Source organism: Carassius carassius, chromosome 14 (genome assembly GCF_963082965.1).
Source record: "Carassius carassius chromosome 14, fCarCar2.1, whole genome shotgun sequence".
In the NCBI taxonomy this organism is placed as follows: domain Eukaryota; kingdom Metazoa; phylum Chordata; class Actinopteri; order Cypriniformes; family Cyprinidae; genus Carassius; species Carassius carassius.
Window position 1 is genome coordinate 17,590,269 of NC_081768.1, and position 26,678 is coordinate 17,616,946.

Consider the following 26,678-nt stretch of genomic DNA (forward strand, 5'->3'; position numbering starts at 1 on the left):
TATTTTTAACTAAAGCAAGCGGTTGCTGCGTGGATGGTTTGGCATGGAAGAATGCCAGCAAAGAGCGCTGCTTTTAAAATCTCTAAAAGACATCTCAGTTCATCACAATCTCACAATAAATATATGCATAATGAATCTTCCATAATGTCTACAATTCTTTTGTTATAATGAGAGAATTCATGAGCATGCAAATTTCAGCACTGCATTGCTCAACGGTTCAAACACGTGTCATAGCCTAAATAAAAACTCCACATATGCTTGCACCTGTTAATCGTTTATATTTTATATTAGTTCATGTTGCTTTTGTGCAATAGATGAATAACAATTTATTTGTTTTAGATATTTTATGTTTTATGTATTTCTATTTTGTGGGAGTCCTGTGAATCATTTTATTCTCCCGCATACACACGAGTGTCTGCCTGCACCAGCGCTCGCCCATCTTGTCCCGCGCCGCGCTCTGTTGCATCGGGGTTCACGGGAGCAGGTCTCTAATACACTGGCACTTGACTCGACAGTGTGGTGCTACATCCTTTTTATAATCTCTAGATTATAAAACACTGCATTCTGTCAGCAATGTAACGCGGCAGTAACTTAGAGAGACCTCTTAGAGACCTAACTATATTCTAATTACTATTTAGAAAATTATGACACGTTAGATTACTCGGTTACTAAAAAAGTAATCAAATTACAGTAACGCGTTACTGCCCAACACTGATGTGGACAATCAAGCACCATCAAGCCTCTCGTGAATGAGACTTTTTCTGCAATAATTCCACTTCACATACAAAAATAAGCCAAATTGAGATGAGGCTGATCATTTAATATCCCCAAAAACTTCTAGCAGGCATTTTTCCTGTAATTCTCTATCCCCACAACAGCACTATTTACCAATCGGTAGCCAATATGGTGGATGAAGCGCAGAGTATTAAGGTTTACTGTGCTCAGAGGGCCAGGTTCTCCGCTAAGCTCTCGACAGAGAAGTTGTGAATATTTCCTTTCATATCCATACTTATGCCTGAAGGTTCTCCTTTACAAATTGCAACATGCTTCTTGTTGGATCAAAACTTCAAGCCTCGCTGCCAGCATCACCGCTTGCTTGCAAATTTTCATGTTGCTGAAGAAGAGAGGGAATTTGGAACAAAGCGAGCCCCTGTGTCCCGTTCCAAACCACAGTGAACTCCAGCAAACACAGAAAGGCAAAGGGGAAAAGCTGTAGCGGCTGGTAAAGTGGCACAGCAAAACTTTTTTTTTTTTACATTTTTTATATATTTGTCTCACATTTTTCTCTCTTTGTTTTCACACTCTATGGGGTCTGCCGAATGTTGGGAGAGGTGGGAGGGTGGGTGCAAGAGAAGGAAGGAGTGGGGGAGGGGTGACAAAAAGGCACGAGCGCACAAAAGCAAACAAACAAACCGAATAAAGCCTGGGCTCAAAGCCGTCAGAAGGCAGAGAACAGAGCGGCAGGATTATGATAGATCCTCTGCTGCCCAGCGCACAGCTGGCTGATGATCCAATATTGGAGCCGCCGGCCCACCCCAGCATGTGCACGGGGGGCCTGGGGGCCAGAGCGAGAGAGAGAGAGAGAGAGAGAGAGAGAGAGAGAGAGAGAGAGAGAGAGAGAGAGAGAGAACAACCACACCAAAAAAGACAACTGCTTTGCCCATCCGTTTGGTGGGAGCTGTGATCATCCAAGCTGTGAGACTAGAACGGAAAGAGTCAAAGTCTGGCTTCAGAAGGCCTGATTGAATGAGCACCCAGCAAAGGGGACGTGACACAGAGAGGGTCCCCACATGACCACCCCCTGGGCCGCTCATTCACAGGGGCCCCCGCAGGTCGGTATGCATGCGTTTATGAACGCGTAAGTAGAGTAAAGACAACAGAGAGATGGGAAAGAGACAGATTAGCCTCAAGAAAGAGAGACAGAATGCACAGATGTCTGCTGCATCTGTGCACTACGGCTGGCCCAAAGAACCTGCCTTGGCAGCCCACGTCCACACCATGCATACAGCGGCTAAAAGACTCTCTGCTGCCAAAAGCAGGGCCTGTCAGTGGCTTAACCACTCTGATCTTCAGCAGGCCATTTTGTTGCCACATCTAGAAGAAGCAGAGAGCATTTAAAGGCCAGCATCCTGCCCGAGCTTTTTAATGCTAATTCAGCCTCATTTAATCACTGCAAAATCTCTTACGTTTCTATAATGCCCTGATCAAAAAACTGAATTACAGACTGCTTGAAAGTGAACTGCTGTAATATACTCACCAAATTTTTCTTCAATAATTTAACAGAAAAAAAAGTTGTCAAAAGACAATTAGATTCCGATCAACACCAGAAATAAACTATATAAATAGATACATCACATGGCTATAACGAAGAAAATGGAAACTCATATGCTCATCTCTGACAGCCTCCAGAATACATTCAATAAGTCCAAAATGATAAAAAAAAAAATCACAATGCACATGCTAAGAACTTAGAAATGTGTTTCATATTTTCATAAATTCAAGTTGTATACATGCATTTGAGTTCAACTTTAAATATGTTAAAATCTATTTATACACATTGCATTATGCTTTCTTGAAATGTATTCAAGTTTTCTTGAGACAATGTCATAAAAAGTTCATATATGGTATTGGGTCTACAGAAGTCCTATATAATTTCCCATTTTGTGAATTTCTTGTCAAATGACAGCCACAATGTGCTGCTTGTTGATTACACACATAGAGATCTATTTAAGGTTACACTACACTGACTTATTTAGTCAAAATAATGCAATTAATTCAATATTAAACAAATACATTAATGTTATTAATTTAATATTTATAAATGAATCTAAACTGCAACTACTTTATTATTATTTTTTTTTACATATTTACATTTAATATAAATATATAATTAAAAACTTTAGTAGCAGTAGAGGTGTATATACCTGAATGAACTGCTACTTGTTTTTTCTTTTCTGAATGAATTAATAGATCCAGACATACACATAAAAACTGCATCACATCAGTAACTCAAACAGAGGTGAAGACCAAACTAATGCAAAGTCTACAGGATAGTAAATGTACATTAAAAAAGCAGGTGTATTAAACTAACAGTGCAGGGCTACATTCTTCTGCTGCATAATAACGTCACATACAAGAGTTTGTCTAGATCTGCTGTTGCAAACAATCTATACTCCACAAAAACCATCTGGATCATTTTCATGCACAGTGGTACTTTTCCAAATGTAAACAAATGACTCAAATTATTCACTAATATTTCTGCAACAGAATGCATCTTTATGGTAATTTATAAACAATACATGACCGAGTCTTAAAACTTAAGTACTGAATTCCCTTGCGAACAGATGCTGTCCCTCCTCTGCAGCTGTGCAGCGCTGTGGCAGATGCTGTAAAATCTCCACTTCCTCCAGAGGAATGGAGACCCCAGTGCTATTCAAACCCACTGAGGCTTCAGCACTGCCTACGCTTACCGCTGGGGTAGGACACATCCACCGAGACATGGAAATGGATGGCTTCATTGTGGGAAATAATTCAGTGGGCACAGAAATGCCATAAAGCCCAAACAGGAAATCTAGAGCAGTGATTCCTAACCAGAGGTGCATATACACCACATTTCAGGGGTTACATAAGACTTTTTTTTTTAATGCCTATAAACCCATAAATAAAAGTATTGTGGATGTGTCAGCATTGTCAGTTGAAGTGGATGAGAATATAAAATACAGTTTAAATAAAAGTTGAAGGTTGGTAAGATTGAAAGATATCTCACATTAATTGGATAAAAAATAAGATGAAACTGATAACATTTCAATGACATATGACATTACTAAAATGCAGGGGCGGATCTACCGGGGTGGCATAGGGTGGCAAATGCCACCCTAAAAGAAAGCCTTGCCACCAGAGGCGTCGTGCCCATTCGAAGTGAAGGGGCACGTGCCCCCTCAGATTTCTGAGCCAAGTGGATTTTAAATGCAGCTTCCAAACGAAGAATAATATTTTTTATATATTTGATACAATCACAGCGGTGTGATTAGATTGTTCAGTGCACAGCATTAGCTGCTAAATTCAAATCTGCGTTCGCTGGCTGGCGCTGAGCCAGAGACAGACGCGTTCGTACAACGCTTCATGATAACCAATCAGAAACTATTCTGTTGCGCTTATGGATGCAATGGCCAATCAGAGACGTCCAGAAGAGTCATCACTGAAACGCAGTGTTTTGTTCACTTGCTCGCTGACTGAATTATTTAGCGAATTCTCTCATCAGAAACAACAAAAAGTGCAGATGTGCGTACGAATGTAAGTAAGATATTCGTTTCATAATGTAAAGTGCTTCAGTGATTTTAATGGGAGTTTTTGAGAGTGCCTGAACTCTGGCTAGACTGAATGAAAATGTTTTTTTGATAATGTAAATGTTCTTTACTCTCTGTAAAATGAAAGTGTTAAAATAAGTTTCTTACAATATTGTTATTAAAATTAACATTAAATGCAAATTCAGTCGTATTAAAAATATTTTATGGCATGATATGGCACTTAAGTAAAAAGTCAGGTTTTTATGTGTAGTTAATAGATTACACTACATTTCCATATATTGATCAAATAGCAATCTATAAAGGTGCAAAACGCGTTTACCTACACATATTTGAGAAACGAGATATTTCCTGATATATTAAGCATATTTGGAATTGTTTTGAATAAAAAGGGAAAAAAATAATAAAAAAAAATAAGCCTATATCAGTTATACAGTGCTTTCGTAGAATGACTTATACCCCCGATCCCCCCCCCCCCCCCCCCCAAAATGTGCCCCCTCAAAAATCATGAATGCATGACGCCCCTGCTTGCCACCCCTGCTTCCACCCCAGTTGGCAGCAACGAATTAAAAGTTATGGCCGATTTGAAAATTTAGAGCGCGAATCTCCAATGTCCGACTGCAGTGAATGCAGCAGCACGAGAGGACGACAGAGCGGCAATAGACTGATTTGTTTGGAAAACTTTCTCAGTGCGCGCGAAGCGAGGGAACCATGAGACACAGGAGGAAAGAGGTAAAAATGGATTATCTATCTATCAAGAAATGAAGCTTTAATGAAAGCACAGACTTTGAGATGATAAATAACTAACGTTACAGTGGTGTAGTCTACTACGTGATACGTTACCCACTTTTAAAAAGCGTGAGGATAAGTAACAACTTCGTTTTGTGTCAGAACTTTCACACTTTCATTCATAAATTCACCCCGTCTGTGTTTGCAAAGCGACAGGGATTGAATCGGAATTCAGTCACAAATGGAACTTGCTTTATAAAGCAGAACGTCACGGAATTCGGCCATTTTTGAATGAATAAATCAAAAGTAGAGCTGTACATTTAATCAAATCTCGATATAGACTAGTGTCTATGACCAACTCACAGAGGGGGCGGGGCACCGTCCCAGTTGCTCAAAAAAAAAAAAAAAAACCTGCCGCCATTCTCCCATCCGGGTTCGCGACCGCCCGCACCTCATGTTTGTGGCTGGATGTTCATAATTGATGGATGAACATCTATGCCCGGGTGAAGAACATCAGCAATCCGGCGCAGAGAAAAGAAGAAAAAAAAAGAAAGTAAAAAAAAAAAAAGGCATAAAGTTGGCTTGACGTTGGACGTTCGAGAGTCTCAAATTTAGGGACCGTCTCTTAAGTTAAATGCGATATTGTTAAACACTTTTCTAACGTCAGTAGAATTTCTAGAGAATGACTTACAGTCTTAAAAACAACTGTAATTGTTAATCTAGGTGTCAGCTATAATGCACAATTGAATTGAATGTTTGATATTTATTAAAATAAACTGTAAATCATATGTAAATTATGCTACTTTTTCACATGGGCTCAAACGCAAATTTGAAGCTCAACAGCATTTGAGGAGAAAGACTTTCAGTCATAAAACAATTGTAATGTTCATTTAGGTGTCAGCTACAATGCACACCTTATACATTTTTAATATATATTAAAATCATTTAGGTAAAAACAAGGTCCGTTTATCACTTTCAGGCACATTCCTGTGAAAGGTTTTTTTTTTTTTTTTTTTTCTCTCTCCAAGTTCCCTTACAAAAATGACCCATGGTTTTAACAATAACACCACAAATCACCGTTCTTGTAGCCATGATAACTGCAAATTAACCATGGTTTTGTTACTTCAAATAATAATTTACAAAAGAAGTATTAATATACTGTAATATTTTTTGATGTTGTTGTTGCTATAAAAACAGACCTAAGCCATCAATAGCCTTTAAAATTACTTAAAATGCATTATATAAAAAACAATGAGGCAATAATTGGTAAATAATAACACTGTTAAAATACATAGTTTAGGCAAAAACAAAACAAACAATTTATGTACATGTTATTACAAATGCCTGCAAAGAAAGCCAAATGCCATGTAATTGCTGCTGTTACATTTACAGGACAATCAAATCCTTGTTTTGGCTACTCACTAAAACTTTAATTCAAATATTCACTTAATCTTTCATTTTTGGCCACCTTTTTACTATAGATGACACAGCCTTTATAATTTCTTCAACAAAAAAACGTGCATATCACAACCCTTACAAAAAAAAAAAAATATCATGGTCTTATCATAGTAAAACTGCTTAGTTTCCTTTTGCAAGATTTCTTAATTGCTTGAGACTATAAAATAAATTAGTCATAATAAAGTTATAGCCACAGGTAAATGTCGAGAGTGTACAATTGTAATTTGTAAATAATACAATTTATTCATTTAGTTTTTTATTTGATTAAAGTTCTTTTTTCACCCTATAGTAGGTGTTTTTTTTCATCATCATATTTGAGGAAGGGGGGCACAACAATACAGTCCTGCTTAGGACACACATTTGGCCAGCAGCCGCCCTGAAGGTGTTGTTATACACATCTCTGGGAATGTGTACTCTACTACACACACACACACACACACACACACACACACACACACACTGAAGCACGCGCGGTGTTTTTAGCTCTTCACTATATTGACACATGATGTAGACTACACGCCAGCGCGCTATGAGAGGATTTCATTTCATTTGATAAAACTATCGTCATTCATTTGTATCGTATACACAGACTGACAGAAACGGCAATGTCTTTACGACAACCTGTCAAAATAAAATTTCGGTATAACTTGAAGAAATTCAAACAGAAATATAGTACTATCGCACAGAAGTGTATGCTATACGTCAAGTAGCCCTATTACCTAATAATAATAGTTTATTAAAAAACACAAACTCAACCCACCAAAATAAGTTTGGTTTAACTCAAAGAAATTATGTAAGAAATTGCACATTAAAATATACTTTAAAAAAGATATACTAAAACGTTATTTTAAAGCAATATCACACAAGTTTTCATAGAAGTTTTAATTTAAACTTGCCAAAACAATAACACCATATTTTTCAAAAACAATTTCTAAAAGTACATTTGTATTTGTGCCTATAATATTTATTTATTATTATTGTCAGCTAATAAAACCTATACCATATTCATATAACATCTAAGGCTAAATGTAGCTAATGACTGGTTGAGTTAGATGGTGATTAACACTAAACAGTAGAAAATCAGAGTCTCTCCATCTGTAAATGTCATTGGCTATTAAAGTCTTGTGTTTCTTATAATAAATTGACATATTGATAACACTGAACCTTTTATAATGCTCTTAATTACATGTCGATGCATACTGTATGCATTAGTGAGTGTGGTGGTGCTTATGGGGTATGGTCACTTATTCCTTATATGAACTGTTTAAAATGCAAGACATTGATTGCATGAGATTAAGTTTGTAAATGATAGCCTGTGCCCTTTTGTAGTGTGCACATATACTATTTATCATCAAACTGTGATAACTGTGACTAAATTCAGTATATATACGTCTGCCATATGTTGCCACCCCTCAAAAATTACTGCCCCCTTCTCGCCACCCCATCAATATTTTTCTACATCCGCCCCTGCTAAAATGTCATTTATTCCTGTGATAGCAAAGCAGCCATTACTTCAGTTTCACATGATCCTTCAGAAATCATTCTAAAATGCTGATTTGCAGCTCCAGTTACATTTCACATTATTTCATATACAGCTTAATATTTTTGTGGAAACTGTGATGCATTTTCTTCAGGGTTCTTTGATCAACAGAAAGTTCAAAAGAGCAGCATTTATTTGAAATAGAAATCCTTTGTAACATAAATGTCTTTAGTGTCACTTTTGATTAATTTAATGCATCCTTGCAGAACAAAAGTATTAATTTCTTTCAAAAATAAATAAATAAATAAATAAATATAATAAAATAAATAATTACTGCCATCAAACTTTTGAATAGTAGTGTATATATCAATATTAAAATTATTTGGTTCGAGCACTATGTGGTCTCCAGATGAAATGTATGGTTATTTTCAGCATAGTTTTAATTATTGTAAAATAGGTGCCAGTTAAAGTAATTTAACCTGGTTCCTACAGACCATTCCTCAGGACAGTGGGACATACCAACTGCAACCTGACAGCACCACTGCAATCACCAGCACAAAAACGGCACAAGGCAGAGACTTTATGAGTGGCGGATGTCATTTACATCACGTCAGCACGCAAACACCACAGAGAAAATGAAATATGAAAATACGGAACAAAAATTGTTGCAGTGCATACTTTTAAAATATTACATAAATTCCTCTCATGGTTTAACTGACTTCAAATACTACAAACAAGTAAATGACAGCATAAATTTATTGAATGCAGTGGCCCCACAAAGTATTTGGACACTTAAGTGATCATTTAAATTCCTGTACATTATATTTGAAACTATATGACATTTAGAGAGCACAAACACACTTTTTTAGATATACTGTTCAAAATGAAAACAGAAAAACACACTTGTTTCCTATGAAGCTGTCATATTGTCAAGTTTTAAACACCAGTTGATTAAAAGTAACAGCAAAAAATGTCTAACAAAGTTAGTTCTGAGAGAAGCATCTGGCATAATTTGCAGATTACACCTGGTTTAATATTTTGGAACATATGCAATGACATTCACAAATTTTGTGACTTAAGTGTCGACATACTTTTTGGGGCCACTATATTTTTAGTAATACAAATGAAAAGATACAGAATGTTCCTTTGGGCTTTGCTGGCAGTAAGGTTAATTTATAGTAATGAATTGTAAACTGTTAAATTGCACTTAACGGCCATGTAAGTGTCTTACTGTGCCAAAAACATTCTCTCTCATATATAATAATAAGGGTGGGAGGTGTTAAATCTGATCTATTCTTCCTAATCTGGAGCTATGCTCTATTTGCTTTCTAATAAGACGGGATCAGTTGAACAAATGTTGCTGAAAAACACTGTTTATTCGCTTATCACCTATTCTGATCTGATTTTCATCAGAGTTAGGGGAGAATTTTGCGAGACACGTAGGAAATTCAAAATCCAAAGCTTGAACGCATACAGACAAGCCTTCAACACAAAAGGTGCCACTGATTCATAAGACAACATCTTTGCTGTAATTTCTTCAGATAAAATAAAAAAACAGTGATAGCTCTATGTAGAGGGTCTGCTTTTGATTTAATTAAATGGTGTGAATTTAATTTAACAACCAAAATATATTTATATTTATGTTTAACGCCAGCTCATTATAATGGCTACGAATACGAGTGAAATGTGCACATATGTGGAAAATGTATAAATGTATGAGAAACCACATATGCACTACTCACTCCGTACTAATTTACACAAATAATGTGAATCAGATTAATAATACAATTCAAAAGACGAAAGCTTGTCAGAAGTATTAACTGCTTTCAACTTTACTCGCCGCTAAACTAAGTGACGTTATGGAGAGAGACAGCATGTGCCCCTCTCTCCGGCCCTGTTCTCCTGGTGCGTGGTGGACTGTGGCGGTGGCAGCCGGTGGCTAGTGGTGATTTAATAAAGTGCGGGTGCCCTCCTGCCGGTGTGCTGGCACTGCACTGGGGCCAGTGGACGGGCGCAGTGTTGTGGTATGTAATAGGATTAAGGGGGTTACCTGGTGAGGTGCAGTTGGCGTTGGGCGCGGCTTAGCCCCTCAGCCAGGCCGGCTGCCTCCGCCCGAGCTCGGCCCTCTGCCCTCTGGGCCTCCTCCAAACGCTGCCGGCAACCGTTCAGCTCCACACCCAACTTCTGTACTTCCTGAACCCCCGTGAGAGGGGAGAGAAAGAGACCAAGCGAGAATTCATTTTTGTATTAAAACAGTTCCTCACTGTTTGCTGAAACATTTCAAAATGGCCTTTTTATTTTTTGGCACAAACAAACCAAATGCCAATTTGTAACAGTAACACTGTAAATAGCAAAACTGGTTAACATACTGTAGTTATTGATAAAAATAAATAAAAATTAAATCATATTCTCTCCGTATGCTCGATTAGATTTCTCTTACCTGTTCAGCCAGTTCTAGTTGACGTCCCAGTTTGGAGCTGATGTCTCTCACCCCTCTCTCTGACTCCTCTTTCTTCAGCTGGGCCTGGCTCAACAGAAAACGCAGCTCCGCACACACCTGACACAAGCATACATGCAGCTTAAAGCAAAGTCCAAAGTAAGATTCAATACTTCTGTCCGCTGAAAACAGTTAATTCACATAATAGAAACGTTCTATCTGCTCCATTAACTTCTACTAGAGCTGTTGCGGCATCAGCTTTGCTAATAATATAGTTTTACTGCCATCTAGTGATGAAACATTCTCCATACAAAGATGATTGAACCAATGAACCTACAATATAAAGAAAGATCAAATATCAAAAACTAAAGTTGAATGTTGAGGTTTATTTGATTGGCTCTATTGATTTAAGAAAACCTGGGGGATCAAATATGAGACCAACACAAAATCATTTGAAATTCATTTTGTTTCATCTTGACAACAATTTAGTCTGTTGTGGGGAAGGCTTTCATTGGGTTGTACCTTGCTGCTTTCCGTTTCCTGTGCTGTGAGCTTCTTATAAGCTTCCTCCAGCTGGCCATTGAGTGAGTTCCGGTCTCTCTCTCCCCTCTCCAGCAGACCCTCCAATTCAGCCACTCTATGAGAGAGAATGGACACCTAACAGTGGAGAACACCATATTAGATGTATTAGTAATATTAATTAATATCATCTCATTTTAATATCTTTTAAGTGTGGCTTGAGTGTTCAAATACTTTTTTGGACCACTGTATCGGACTATTTATACTCTTTAAAACGAGGCCCAAGAAATTACATGAATATACCGAAAATAAGCTGAAAGTGTTAAGAATGTGAAAAGAAAAAAAAGAAAAAATGTGTTGCATAGTAGCACAAATAAGAAATATTTCAGATTCTGCACTATTTTTAGGTCACTAATCAAATTAGTAAATAATTAAAGCAAAAAGTTTGCAGACATTCTGAGATCTGATTTTGAATTAAACTGTTACAATTTGTAATGCAATGTTTTAAATTAGAAAAAAAAGAAAGCAGTCTTGTTGTAATCATTGTAAGTCACTTTGGATGAAACCATATAAAAGGTAAATGCAGAAACATAAAAACTAGACATGAAATAAACCATTTTTTGAACACTTCAGGTTTTCTTCTTTTTAGTTTGGTTAAAACTTGAAGCTTTTCTTCAGTTCTGGTATTTAGTTGACATTTTATTAAGTTAAGTTATTTTTTATTTTAAAATTTTCATTAACACACAGTGCATAGTCTGGTTTGGCTTCTTTTTGTGTGTGTGTGTGTGTGTGTGTGTGTGTGTTTTAATTAAAAGGACACTAGAGGGCAGCATATACTAGCTTTGTCAAAACATTCCAATCCTAATATTCAGTTCAATGAAATATATGAGCCTGCATGCAAATAAAAAAAAACATTTCTTATTATGGTAAGCAACTAACAGTCTGGACGAGCTCTTCTTTCTCTTTCTTGCTCTCTAAACGTGCTGCCTCCCTGGCCTGGGAGATCTTCTCCTGTTCAGATGCCAGCTCTCTCTCCAGCCTCTCCCTCTGTCTAGTCAGCTCATTGTGGAAGTGCTCACACTGCACCAGCGCCTGCAGGTGCACAGGGACAGACCGGAGATCAAGATCAATGAGTATACCTATCTCTTATAGCATTTAATATCGTGTAAAACAGTCAAATTCATATTCAAATCAGTGGAGCTGGCACATACTCTTGTCTTCTCCAGGTTTGCCTCTTCTGCCATCTCCACTGCCTGTTTGACCTGCTGATAGGCGGCCCACTCTCTCTGCTGGGTCTCAGTCTGACTGGCTCTCAGAGAGCAGAGCACGGTCATCAGCTCATCCCGCTCTCTAACAAAGACACAAACACAAGCATCTCATCAGGTTACTGAAAGCAGGCATTGATCTGACACATAATCAGGACAGCAGCTGATTAGCTTCATGACCAGTCGAGACTCCTTTCAACCTTGCTGTGAGGAACAATAATTGACTGAATACACACAGAGATCAATTAAAGTGGTCAAAGGAGCCTATCAGTGTTAATTAACCCAAAGGTTTGGCTCCAAGGTTGTTACAACATCAATATCTCTCAAGTGAAGTTAAGTATATGTTAAAAAATATTTATAAAGTAAATCAGTCTTACAAAAATAGTGGATATATCTGGATAATTAATCTAAGTTATTACAATTTTTGATACAAAGATTGATATTGATACAAAAAATGCCAGTTAAGACATTTATAAGGTATTAAAAAGTTATATATATATATATGTATATGTATTAGTGCTGTCAAACAATTAATCACAATTAATCGTATCCAAAATAAAAGTGTGCTCTGTAAATTTATTATGTGTATATAAATACACATACATGAATATATTTCAGAAAAAAATATTTGTATATATTAAATATATTTACTCATAAATTATAGGAATATAAGTATAGACATGTAAATACATGTAAATATTTTCAAAATATATACTGTATGTGTGTGAATTTATATATACAGAAATAAATTAAATAAATAACAAAGAACACGCATGTATTATGCAAACAAAAACTTTTGGATGAGATTAATCGCAATTAATCATTTGACAGCACATAAAAGAGTATATAACAGTTTCCACCAAAATATGAAGCAGCGCAATCATAACAAGAAATGTTTCCTAAGCACTAATTTAGCATATTAGAATGATTTCTGAAAGACCATGTGACACTGAAGACTGGAGTAATGTCTCCAGTGAATGAAAATTCAGAGAATGAAAATTCAGCATTGCCATCAAAGGAATTTTTTACATTAAACCTCAAACTGCCAAAAAAAAAAAAAAAAAAAAAAAAATGAAACAAAAATGTCCAAGTATTTGATTATTCCAAGTATTTATTTAAGAACATAATTATTTTAGGCGTTAGACTCATAGTTACAGTGAAAATTAAAACACAAAGAACACACACTTACTTAGTAAGTCTTTCAATGCTCTGTACATGAACATTAGAGTGTGTCTCTGCAAGGACTGCTTCATGCTGGGCACACTTCAGACACAGACCACCCACACGCTGACCACTGCCCGCCACCACAGCCATTGCTTCTTTGTGCCTCAGTCGTTCTTTCGTTTCCTCATATTCCTTCTGAATGCTCGCCAAGTCTTTCCTACACAGACACGTGCAGTAAGAGGACACACTGTTACAATATGCATATATGATGACCGGCTGATTCTATTGGTGGACAGAATCACAGTGCAAATATTGCAGATGCACAATCAGTATGACTGTTCTAAAGAGCACTATAAATCACAAAGACCAACTCTGGCAATCCACATTTTCAGCAGAAGGCCTTTATAATCAGGGAGGTCTTCTAACACCATAAGCATGCAGTATGCATAATAAAAATTAGATTTTTAGCAATGCAAATGAATAAAATTTGTAATTCAATCAGAGCACCCATTCAGATTGTAAGAGTGTATTTTTTTAGTATGATCGGATTCAGTAAGATAAAAAAAAAATGCTTTAGGCTTGGCCACTGATTGAAGCCCACTTACTTCAGAGAGACCACTTGAGCCTCCAGGGTCTCAGTTTGTGCTTGATAAAGACACTTCAGCTGCTCCTTAGACAAAAAAATAATAATTTTCCTCCATTTTGTCCATTTACTGATGTCATATTTTCAGCTACATTAATGTTTAACCACAAATACCATTTCTTTCTTCCATTTGAGGTCCTCAGCTTGATTAATGAAGTCAAGTCTTTGCTTTGAAGTTGTGTCTGGTGTGCGCTCCATGTTTAACTGCAAATGATCAATAAAACTACTCATATTTTTATCAATTATATCATTATAGTCCCACATTTGCCATTTGTGTCAGCACCATAACTAAAGGCCTCATGGATACATACTGTGCTGTCTACAAATGTGTATTCTTTAAGAGTTTCTTCAACCGCCTTTGCTTTCAGCTCCTCGTGTAGTTTCTCATTCTCCACAATCACCACTCTCACTCTCTGTTTCATTCCAAGGAGTTCATCCTTTGGAGAGGAAACAACACAATCAGTACAAACACACAAACAATTACAACTACAGTCAAACTGCAACACAATTCCTAACACGTGACCAGTTGAATACCTCTCGCTTTATCTGGGGAAACCCCCATTACCAAACTCATAGAATTCCTCAGACAATAAATTGACTGATAATATCTTTTGTTAATTAACAGGACTGAGACTGACCTTGCAGAACTTGACCTCAGCCTCCAGGTGTTGAATGTACTCAGACTGATTGTGGATGATGGGAACCAAGTCGTGAACACCAGGCAAACTGCTATTACTCTCGTCTGTGGCTCTTTGCTAGACAGCATAATTATATAGCTTAAATTAATACTGTGTAAACTTTTAAGTAAGAGCAACAAACCTGTTGAACAAAAGTTCTCACTACATATTATAATCACTATACTGTATATTAGGGCTGATATATAAGGAACAAAATGCTTAACTAATGCTGTAATATATAAATGAGTCAGTTGGTATGCTACTACATTACTATAATATTGAAGGTTAAAACTGGCAAATATAATGAAAATTTAATGAATATATTACATGGTGCATAAATTTAGCAAAATGCCCCTCTCAACAGTTTATTTTTCTATCTGATTAATGGTCATCGAATATGTTTTTCTGAGGTAAATGTAAAGTTACGTGACATACTGTACAAGCCGTTATATTGACGTCTTTGCGTGACTGAAACACTGTTTGAGCGATTACATGAGACAGAATGTGGATTGTAAAGTTCTACTATTTCTTTTATACTCCCCTTTGTATGTTTATTCATGTTTATTTTGTGCTGAAACTGGTGTTAATGTGGAGATGATGATTAGTTCGCATGCACCACGCTCTGCAGCTTTTATTGAACTGAAGCGCTACAGCTGTCTGGCAATCCAGATTAAACAGCGACAAAACAACATTTATTGTTTGAATACTGCAATACAATGGACAGAATTTGAAATCTGAGACTTTGTTTCATATTAAAAATACCAAAGCACATCGCTTATTGAGATTTATCGGATGGGAGGTGGCAAGATGCCCTTCAATGTTAATACTGTTTCGTATAAATGAGAATCGATTAAAATCGAGATATCAATATTTTTTTACCCAGCCCTATATATTACCATAAATTAATATTATAAAGTATGGTGCATTAAAATGTTCAGTAAAAATAAGAGTGATTTTTAGAGTTTACATTTAAACTCATTAGTAGTTAATTATCTTTGATGTTAAATATTTTTAATTATTTCATATTTTAAAGGGGTCTTATGACGTTGCTAAAAAGAACATTATTTTGTGTATTTGGTGTAATGAAATGTTTTTATGTGGTTTAAGGTTTAAAAAACACTATTTTCCACATACTGTACATTATTGTTGCTCCTCTATGCCCTGCCTTTCTGAAACGTATCATTTTTTACAAGGCTCATTGGTCTGAAAAGCGAGGTGTGCTCTGATTGGCCAGCTATCCAGTGCGTTGTGATTGGCCGAATGCCTCAAGCGTGTGACGGAAATGTTACACCCCTCACCATACTGTGATGTGTGTCAAAACACAGGACAAAAACAATAAAACCCATTACAAACGAGGTATTTGTTGCATCCAGTGGGGACATAATTATGATTATAATGAGTGAGTGAATGGCAGCTGGCAGCAAGTGAGGAACAGCCGGCAGATTCGACGAAGGAGCTAAGAATTCAGTGAAGTCTTATATTGCTTCTGTTGTTGCCCTCCGACTGAAAATTACAACCAAATGCCACAAAATGTGGTATCGTATCAGTATTTTATTTTCTGAGTTGTGTTTTCTGAGTTGTGTCGCGGTAAAAAGTGCCAGTAGCTCACCGAATGCAATCATTCGACATCCCATAGTTTAAAATCTCCCATAGTTAAAGGTCCCGTTCTTCGTGATCCCATGTTTTAAACTTGAGTTAGTGTGTAATGTTGTTGTTAGAGTATAAATAATATCTGTAAAATTTTAAAGCTCAAAGTTCAATGCCAAGCGAGATATTTTATTTAACAGAATTCGCCTACATCGAACGACCCGTTTGGACTACATCCCTCTAGTTCCTTCAGTAATGACGTCACTAAAACCGTTTTTGACTAACCTCCACCCACAGGAATATACAAAAAGGGGGGCGTGGTCTCGTTACGCTCGCACGGAGGAGGAGGAAGAGTTGCGTTTGAAGAGTGCGTTTGTCACCATGTCGTCGAAACGCTGTTATTTTCATCTCGGAGTCCAATCACCTTTGTTTGGGCTTCCCAGGGACGCTGTATTAGAGATCAATGGTTACAATTTATGTTTAACTCTGTTCCCGAAAATTATAATCCACATGTAAAACTATGTGCAGCACATTTTGCTGAGGACAGCTTCCTCAATCTCAATCAGTTTAATGCCGGATTCACACAAAGATTATTCTTGAAAGATGGAGCAGTTCCCTCTTTGTCTGGAGAAGGCGTTGTTTATGGACCACAACCGGTAAGTGTATTTTATTATTTAAGTTGGTGCGTTTAACAGTTTCTGTAACTTATTACACAAAGGGCAATGCTGTTTAGCTTTGTTAACTAGATGGTATGGCTTTGCAAAAAATCGAATGCGATTTTCATGTGCATCTCGTCAGTAAAAATGCTCCTGTGATTATAACTACATCTCCAGCACGTGCGTTCAGATAAGGATTGCCAGGTTTTCAAAACAAATCCTGCCCACTTGCTTCTCAAAACTAGTCCAAAACTAGCCCAATTGCATTTCCAGGAGGGCAGCGTGCACTCAGCTGGTGTCGAATCACAACACAGGAACCGCTGGCCCAATCAGAACTCGTTACGTATTTCTGAAGGAGGGACTTTATAGAACAAGGAAGTCATCAGCCCGTTTTTATGACAGTGAAAACAGCGGTATACAGATAGGTGAATTGTGTGAAATACTGCGTTTTTTTACACGCGAAACATGAACACATGTTATATTGCACACTGTAAACACAATCAAAGCTTCAAAAAAACACAAAAAACATGACCTTTAAAATCTCCCATAATTGCGTCCCATAGTTTATAAAACAATGTAGATTTTATTTTTATAACATACATCTATCATGTTTTTTTTTTACTTCATACTTCAATTAGAGACATAGTTTATGTTATATTAAGCTATACATGTCTTAATACCCAGGGATCCCTTTAATATAATTTAAACGGATGAATTATAAAAGAAATCACCCCCTCACAGTTGTCATGAAGGGCAAATTTATCTATATAGACCAAAATAATTTTTTGTACCAGACTGAAAACTTGTTTTTTTCTGCTGTAAAGTTGGGCATTTTAACACGGGGAGTCTATGGGATTGACTCCCTTTTGGAGCCAGGCTCCAGCGGCCAGTCGATGAATTGCAGTTTCAGTCACTTCCGTGTTGGTTTCAAGAGAGGGAGTGGAAGGTTGCTGCTTGGTTAAAACGAGGTGTTTAAGGAGGGTGTGGACAAGTCTTATCTTTTATAAAGAACATGACATTTTTTTGTAAATTTATATATATTTTTATATATATTTTTTTTTATTATTTGTTTTAAGTTACATTTTAATGATTACAATAAAAACAAGCTTTTCATCAAATTGCAACCCCTACTTTGGGAAGCCCTGATTTAATTGCAGTACCTTTCCAGTTAATTTCCTCTTGGAAGGAGAAGGGGATGCAACATTCGCATCTTTGGACTGCTTTTGAAGTAAGGAACGCAGCTGATTGACTAAAAAAAAAAAACATAAATAAATGAACAACCAAAAAAATCATTGGCACAAATAAGGCTACTCATCCAAAAGATGTCTGCATGTACTTAATTTTAATACGCAACAATTATCAGGATGCAACTCAATCCTGCATTATTATGATTTGTCAGAATAACATGCTTCCTGCATGATCTGTACCTGCTTCGCTCTGTTGAACTGGTATAGGAGGGTTTAGCAGCAGAGGGCTGAGCTTCTCCTGCTGCTGCTTTGCTTCTGAACACTCAGAGTCAGAGCTGTGGCTGGCCAACATGCTGGAGAGGTGCTGGATACTGCGGTTAGCTCGCTCTGAACATGTACATCATACAAATACATTGATTTTAGTACATAACATTAATATTACATACCCTGCCTTGAGTATTGTATAGTTTATCATACATGTACGTTACTGTAAACAAGTTTAAATATTTACTAAGTGTGTTGATTTCTGTGATTTAGCACGATATTTCATAAAAACAGATGATCTTGTTGCAAGTGTTTACAATGAACAATACTCTATTAACTTTAAGTTTTAATAAACTGGTTAATACTTTAGGTTTCTGTAATATTATTGTCATGACAGTAACACTGGGCTGAATCATCTTTTCGATGTTTAAAAACATCACCTCTCAGAGTCTTCTGCAATGCTCCTAATTCCTCCTCCTCGTCAGAGTCCAAGGACGGTTTCATTATTGCTTCAAACACGTAACTAAAACAAAAAGGTTTGTCAATATAGCGCACAATTTCTCTGGCTCACTGTTTTTGATAGTATTGTAGCGCCTTATCAATGAACGACGTCCAAAAAGACGTCAACGGTTGCATGGCAGAAGTACACTTCCGTAAATCGCGCAAAGGTAACCGGAAATTGTAGTTTTTACAGTATCAAATTGCTAGGGCAGAGTGAGTTAAAAAACTACAAGAGGGGCATTTCCGATATTCGTTGTTGGACTGAACGTTTACTGTTTATAAACACAGATTATTGTAAACATAGTATTTGCGCCCTATTTTCATTCTAAAATGTCAATAAAAGAAAAATCTATAAAATATGTGAAGTACCAGTCATGTACGAGGACACGCCCACCGGACTGTGCTGGAAGTGCAAACGCTGTCCTACTTGCCTGATTTCAGGCTGCCGTATGTCGCCGCTATTTGCTGCTGAGCAACTGAGGCAAATAGGAGACGTGGGGATACACACTGGGCTGGGCTACGAAAACCGTTTAGCTGCTGCATTGAAGCCAGATATAAAACTGACAGCAAAAAGAAGCGCAAGGGTGAGTGTACATTCGTTTAAAGAATCATTTTTATATTTAGTGCACGTAACAATAAAGCATTTATAATAACGCTCGCGTATTAATGCATTTGCTCGTGTTAAACGTATTTTCCCATAAGGATGTGGTGTAATGATCTGATCTGCTCGTGTGGTCAGGATAACAAATGTAACAGCAGGACACAGCCAGTTCGATCATATTGAATGAATACACACTAGCAAGAACACCGCCTGTATTCACGTGTGGATCTCCTATTAACGTTGTGCGTCCTAACACTAGCGATACTTCAATGATATTCGAATTTAATCTTGGTTTATTTATTAAATGTAACAGTGTGTTTGACTGTATGCACAAAGAGGACATTGAGCTGTGGTCACTGGTCAGCCCGAACGCATGATATCTTGCTCAGTATCGTAAAATTTGCTCTCAATCGCAGCGAATCATTAAAAACAACAATAATTCATAAGTGGGATGTGTAGGAGATGTGCTTGATTTGCCGGCTTCTGGTGCACACTGTGAAGGGCACTGCGCAGAATCCTTTGTTTTGACAAAGGCTCTTGTTTTGTCCTGCTACACATGGCCTAACGTTACATGTATTTTGATTGCAGTGTTCATTACACTTTTCAACAATGCTAAATGTTTATACCTTGTTATTAAATGTTTGTTAGCTAAAAAACAGTGTAGTGTCAAAATTGCAGATCTCCTTGACAGTGAATTGTCCTGTGTGATACGGTTTGTTATTAAATTGATTTTTTAGTTGAAAAAGGGGTTTCTGTATTATCTATTACTTCTTCAGAGTTTATTTTAAGCCGTTATTTGAATATGAACCTAAAACAGCATATAGAGTCTGAGCCTCAAAACCTAGTAAGTTCAGCTGCCTACATAGACAGCATTTTTGGGTTTCATGTTGAGATATAGTGTCTATAAATGTGAGCATGTCAGCTATTTGAACTCCTCTGGAGAGCAGGTTAAACTAATGGCTAATGGTTTTCTTTGCAGCCTCCAGCTCTTTCTGCAGGACCGAAGTTGAATGGCTTCAGTTTGACCCTGCTTTTTTTTCTTTTTTCTTTTATTTTATATCATAATAATATTAATTGATTTGGCACATGTTCGTTTTTCTAAACTGCTGTAAGTTTTAGATTTTTTTTTTTTTTAGAAAATAATTTAGACACCCATACTTAATTTAAATATCAAGTAATTTAATTTAATAATTATTTGATTACCAATTATTGCTTTGCTCGTTTCTTGTAGTGTATTTTGATTGACTAATCTGTACTTTTCTCTCAGTATTTAAATCTAGGTTATGAATCGGCTGTTTGTTTATACATGTTGTGTCCAGACCCTTTTTAATGCATCTTTTTGGGTTCCAAAATGCAAAATTATCACTGTATTGTCACAGTATGTGGCAGGTCTTTGCTTTTTTTTTAAATGGCCTTTTCATTATTTTCTTCTCTCATTATTTCATCTCACAAAAACAAAGAGAAAACAGATAATTGAATGGAATGAATGTAATACTATTCTGGTATCTTTTATGGCTCATGAGACATCATGTGTTGTCTGGTCCCGAGTTTAGACCCAGACCAAAACATACCCTACACTGAGTCTGGGGCTCTCACAAGAAAATGTCTCTTTTGTGAACTCTGGGCCCCAAATCATCAATTATTCATAAGTTAGCATCACTTCCTCAGTTGGATCATGTTGACTGACCAATCCAGTTAGCTTCCTGTTGTTAATCGGAAGTACCAAGTGAATGTGGATTCACAAAGAAGCCATAAAGAATCACATGCTCACAGTCCATTAGTTACAAAACCAATCTGAGAATTACTGTACAAGCAAGAATTTGCCAGCATAAGCCCTAGAATAAGATGCATGTGTATTGGCGAAGCTTAATAATATATATTTTTTTCTTGGCTCTTCTCCTGTCAGCGTTGTATTGAAAATGCATGTAAATGGCAGTCTGTGTTTGATGATCAAACCATTGGGTCATTTCAGGTCAGTCTGGATTCTGTATGCCCACTGGCTAGCTTAATCCTGCTCTTTAGTTCTGACCTATATTTGTGATCCATTATTTGTCTCCCGTTTATATCTGGTCTGCTCATTGTAACTGGTAGTTGAAGTGCATGCAATAGATGCCTAAAGGTGTATAATAATTGGCAGTCAGAGAAAACGCTTATTGACGACTTGCTGAACCACACACAGTTCTCTCCATTCATGTTTATATCATCTCAGTGTGTCTTAAAGATTTCAAACATTTGAACTTGGTTTACATTAAAGAACCCTGAAACATTAAATAAATTAAAAAGTAAGCATCACTTACTTTTTAATTTTTATTTTAATAAAAAAAAAAAAATATATTTTAAATAAATTAATATTTTAAATTATATGAAATTGTTTTTCTTTTTGTACAAAATTAAAACAAATTGTTAAGACTTCTTAAATATCTTACTGACCTCGAAGTTTTCAGCGGTGCGGTTTAATTCAAATGATTAATAGCTCATTTTTGAAATTATGTTCTATCTGAACATGTAGCAGAAATTCCCTTTTGTCAGAAACATTTACTGGCTGTTGATTTGCATAAGTAGGTCTGTTGGGTCACGTATGTCATTATGCATGTTTATTAGCACCCAACAGGCACATTTTGTTGTGTCTGATAAGGTCTAGTAGGCACAAGTGTATCAGATTTGGATTAATGAAGGATCTTTCTTCCTGCTGCCACTGCTGATGTAAATGAGATGTCTGCTTCTCATGGCCATATGGTGCTTTACAGCATCCCAAAATTTGTTCTCTCAGCGTGTTTTACAGCATTGATCTCCTTTTATGTGCAGAGATAAGACAATTAAAGTAAATTTATTTACATTTCATGATTTATTCTTAAGGAGACTGAACTCTTCTCATCTTCTATATGATTTATATGTAATAGTTTATAGTTTGTGGATTTGTAAGAACAATATAGTAGCATGTAAATAATGCCATTGTGGAGTATCCCGATTGTACAACACCTATACTTTTTTGATATGTATATTTTTTTAGGTTTAGTATATTAAGCAGTGTTATTTTGATTACTGTGTTGACAGTGTGCTGCTTTAGCTGTCCAGTTGCGATTTCATTCACATGTACTGTGGTTCTGCTATATATTATCTATTTCATTCCAGTGCAGACATCAATTTGAATTATCTGAATGAAAGTCTAGCCATTGTTCATTCATGTCAAGCCCACTCACTGTATTCTTCTCAAGCACTGAGATGTCTGTGGATCGATTTCTTTCCCAGCATTAGCATATAAATATGCGCTATACTTTCTGGTGACTAGTCAAAACTCAAAAGTGTAGTCAGATGCCTTTGTTTGAGACAAAAGGCTCAGATGCCCTCAGGCTTGTTGTTGCAGAATCTGTCTCTGGAATTAAGAATCAATTTTTTGATAATGCAAATAAAGTGCTTTGTGAAAGTAACAGAATAATGGGTGTAATTTCTACCGATGAGTTAGATAAAAGCAATGAACTGAGACTAAATATTTAACAGTTAGTGATGCCTCAGTGATTTTACCTCTCTCAGGAGATACTGATGATAGCAGTGAAGACATTGACTTTATTACTCACCCACCAGTGTTCATTGGCCTCACAACATCATGTTACCTTCAGTGACCTTCACTTGGCATTCATAGACCTGAAGACTTCGCTGTATTAACGTTGTATTTTCTCAAAGAGCACCAACGTATATGTTACACTGCATCTGCTGTACCTAATCCATGTCTTTCATGATGCTCATTTGAAAGGGATAGATCACAGCAAAAATTTAAATTTGGTGTCATGATTTACTCACCCTCACGTAGTTCCAAATCTGTATTACTTTCTTTATATCGTGGAACAATGGTACAAAATATGAAGGGCCTTCCTTTGTTCCATATTTACCTCCAAAAGGTGCATATTAGTACCTTTAAATGTACAATTTAATACCTATTGTATAGATATTAGTACCTAAAAAGTACATAATTAGTACTTAAAAAAAGAGTATTACCCCAGTAACAGCTTTTGTTCTGTGCTTTCTTTTCTAAAAGTGTATAAGTGTATAAGTCGATTTGTAATATACATAGCAGAAGCAGGTTTCAGGTAAAAAAAAAAAACGTGACTTGCATTCTGGAAAATATGGTGATAAAAGTGAAAAGTGGGGATGTGTGCTGTCAGGCTCCAAAAATTACATAAAACTTTTCCAGTCAACTTGTGCCTTATATTTCAAGTTTTATAAAGTCATTATTTAGTTTTGTGAACAGTATTAAGTAAAATGTACTTATATTTAGCTATATGCTGTTAAACCTGCTACGGCACATCTGTATTTATGGTTATTAAATATATGTGAATACATATGGAAAGATTTTTAGCTAATAAAGTCTTTAATTTCAGAAGTCATATATTTGAAATTGCATGACGTTTAATAAATTGAAATTTTAAATTGACTGTTCCTTTAGGAGTGTTTGTTTCCTGGCTGGAGATAGACAGCAGAGATGGATCAGGCTAGTACTCATGGGTCATGATGTGAGGTCATGTGGATTAGGGAGGACACTTCCAGGGTTGTGTCATCATCTGGCTGGAGATCTCATTAGATGGGTGTAGACTTCATGCAGAAAGTCAAGCAAGAGCTTCATATATGAGAAACACCGGGACCATTCTGAAATGAACCGGTTTCACTATTATGCGTAGTACAGAAAAACATCCCAATCTGACCCAGTTAAGTTGTTCCAGTTGTTCCTATTGGAACATAGCATCAATATTGAAGCTTATCAAAAATGGGGTTTTCCCCTTTTACTGGTTAACTATTCCAGAGTGAATCAGTTCCTTATTCCTCCCAGAGATGAGTAAGATGACAGAGATTCAGAAATTAGTTGGGGGAAGCAGGAAGAAGTGTTTGCCACACTTCCTGTCCCTTGCAAAAACACTCAGTCAACCCAAAACCATCAGACAGAGGCAGGGGATGCATTCACCCTTTCACCCACTAAAAACACCACATTTTACTCCGTTTAGAAGAAGAGGGAGAGCTTTGGGGGCCATAAAACTGCTTTAGTAGAAAATTATGTGTCTATTCATGATATCTTAAGCATGCTTGTGCTTCTCAGAAGGTGAAGTTCTCTCCAAAAGTAAAGTCGGAGGATTTGCCGTCTCGCTTTAAGCTTTTAAATAAAGTCTTAAAGTATTTCATCATTTCTCAAGATTGGCTTGAAGATTGAGGTCTGTCAGAAATGCATGTGTACATTAGAAGGTACCGACGACCAACATTCTCCAGCTTCCAAAGCTCTTTCACGTCTTATTAAAAGAGAGGTTTACATCGCACCACATCAGAGTGCCTCTGCCACGTGGTGCTTATTCCTGAATTCTGTGGGTAGTTGACGGGTATAAAGGTTTTCCTGTGGTTGCTCGACTAAAGCCTGTGTTATAGAAAAGAGAAAACCTAGCTGCTAGTATTCAGCTATTCCTTGCAAGCTGCTCCCAAGATATAATCTATCTAGGTTGAGAATGACTTCTCTGAATTTATTGTCAGACAAATTGTCCCAAACCTACAGCCAATATCATACCTCTGTTGGTAAATTAAAGATTTCACAGGAAGACATTTTAGAACTTGAAGTATGTAGTACTTGATGTTATTATTATACAATATTAAATACTACACAAAGAAGTCCTAGACAGTTCTTTTTGCTAGTATTATTATTATTATTATTATTTAGATTTCCTTAGAAAGTGTGTTAAATTATGTAAATTAATGGTATCATATTGGCATTTAAAAATAAATAAATGCATTTCATGCATCTTTGTTTCTGAATCTACTTTACATCCATAAGTTGACCTTTAGAATTTGTAAGTAGAGCTTGGCTATATTGTATTTCATATTGAGTGCATATTGTGTTCCAGCTCTTTTAGCAAATATGGGGCCAATATATCAAAACGGCACCCATTATTGGTCAAGATTTTGTCATGGCAATGTGCTAATAAAAAGGGCTTTCACAATATCCAATGTGAAGTAGCCCTAGCTGCTAGTGAGTGCAAGTCATGAGGGTCTTCATCAGAAAGAGTCATGCTTTCTACAATAACTACAGTTGTTATTGTAGGTCAGATGTATTTATGTATTTTTTTATCCATCTGTATCCGTTTGAGGTTGCACATTGCTGTAAATAATCTACAGCCTACACACAGACAACAACCTTAATTTTTTATATCATATACCATTGAAATTCCATGTTTTTGGACACATACCTTGTGCCTTGGAGTAAAAAAATAAAGAGTTTGAGGAGTTGCACTGGGTCACCTAGAAGAGGCATGTGGGTTTGTATGTCAGGAGGATACATTAAATTCCTCTTTCCAGACCATTTGCAGCTGTAGCTCAGAGCAGCTGAATGTGACCTCCTTTTCATAAAAAGCAAAAAAAAAAATCCCACAGCCCAGTAGGGTGTGCAGCCAAGTTGCCTACATCACTTCCTGCTGCATCTGGCAATGATCATAGGCTGAGAGGGAGGAGGGAAGTGTCCCAGGCCTCTGTAGTCAACATGCAGCAGATTTCAGCGCAGTCTAACGGATCTCCCTCTCGGTCTCTCTCCACCCACATTCCACCGTCGGTTCAAATTTAAACATCTTAGTCGGATGAACATGATCTCTTTATAAAAGTCAACTTTTCATTTATTTATTTTAATAAAACATATGTGTTGTAAAAGTTGAATAAAAGTTAATGTTGAGTGAGAAATGGGATGTCACTGATAGAAAGTTTTTCAGAAATGTCTCTGTGTCTTTATCTGTTCATCAGGATGACGTAGGGACTGAGGCTGGAGGAGAGTGCAGAGATGAGCCTCACGTCCTGGTTCCTCGTGAGCAGCGGGGGTACGCGGCACCGGCTGCCCCGTGAGATGATCTTTGTGGGTCGTGATGATTGCGAGCTTATGCTACAGGTCAGGAAGGGAGTCTCCCAGTTTCAAAACTGAAAAATCTTCTACGTTTGATTTGATATAAAGCGGAAATAAAAAAGTATAAGTATAAAGTTTGATGAAAAACGTAAACCAAAAAAAACTTGAAGTGATGCCATGTCAACTTAATGAAATGAGTTTAAAGGGATAGTTCACCCAAAAATGAAAATGTGATGTTTATCTTCTTACCCCCAGGGCATCCAAGATGTAGTTGACTTTGTTTCTTCAGTAGAACACAAACCAAGATTTTTAACTGTAACAGTTGCAGTCTATCACTCTTGTAATGT

The 26,678-nt window shown here is 36.7% G+C and overlaps 2 protein-coding genes across 7 annotated transcripts in view; one reads left to right on the forward strand and one right to left on the reverse strand.

The window, feature by feature from the left end:
• sdccag8 (SHH signaling and ciliogenesis regulator sdccag8) overlaps positions 1-19,049 on the reverse strand; it is a 59,382-nt gene extending 40,333 nt beyond the window's left edge. The window contains exons 1-13 of one of the 4 annotated variants that reach the window (XM_059566474.1): positions 18,811-19,048; positions 18,347-18,493; positions 18,080-18,168; positions 14,638-14,754; positions 14,311-14,436; positions 14,114-14,203; positions 13,962-14,026; positions 13,382-13,573; positions 12,139-12,277; positions 11,867-12,019; positions 10,931-11,065; positions 10,412-10,528; positions 10,022-10,164 (exon numbers count right to left, since the gene is read on the reverse strand). In XM_059566474.1, coding sequence (XP_059422457.1) covers positions 10,022-10,164; positions 10,412-10,528; positions 10,931-11,065; positions 11,867-12,019; positions 12,139-12,277; positions 13,382-13,573; positions 13,962-14,026; positions 14,114-14,203; positions 14,311-14,436; positions 14,638-14,754; positions 18,080-18,168; positions 18,347-18,493; positions 18,811-18,874 — 1,577 coding nt within the window. In that variant the 5' untranslated portion in view covers positions 18,875-19,048. Of the gene's footprint in view, positions 1-10,021; positions 10,165-10,411; positions 10,529-10,930; positions 11,066-11,866; positions 12,020-12,138; positions 12,278-13,381; positions 13,574-13,961; positions 14,027-14,113; positions 14,204-14,310; positions 14,437-14,637; positions 14,755-18,079; positions 18,169-18,346; positions 18,494-18,810 lie in introns of all 4 variants that reach the window. The other 3 variants (XM_059566473.1, XM_059566472.1, XM_059566475.1) reach the window with 3 other exon arrangements.
• Positions 19,050-19,299: 250 nt separating this feature from the next.
• LOC132157221 (centrosomal protein of 170 kDa-like) overlaps positions 19,300-26,678 on the forward strand; it is a 37,030-nt gene continuing 29,651 nt past the window's right edge. For all 3 annotated transcript variants that reach the window (XM_059566468.1, XM_059566469.1, XM_059566470.1), the window contains exons 1-2: positions 19,300-19,455; positions 26,235-26,376. In XM_059566468.1, coding sequence (XP_059422451.1) covers positions 26,272-26,376 — 105 coding nt within the window. In that variant the 5' untranslated portion in view covers positions 19,300-19,455; positions 26,235-26,271. The remainder of the gene's footprint in view (positions 19,456-26,234; positions 26,377-26,678) is intronic.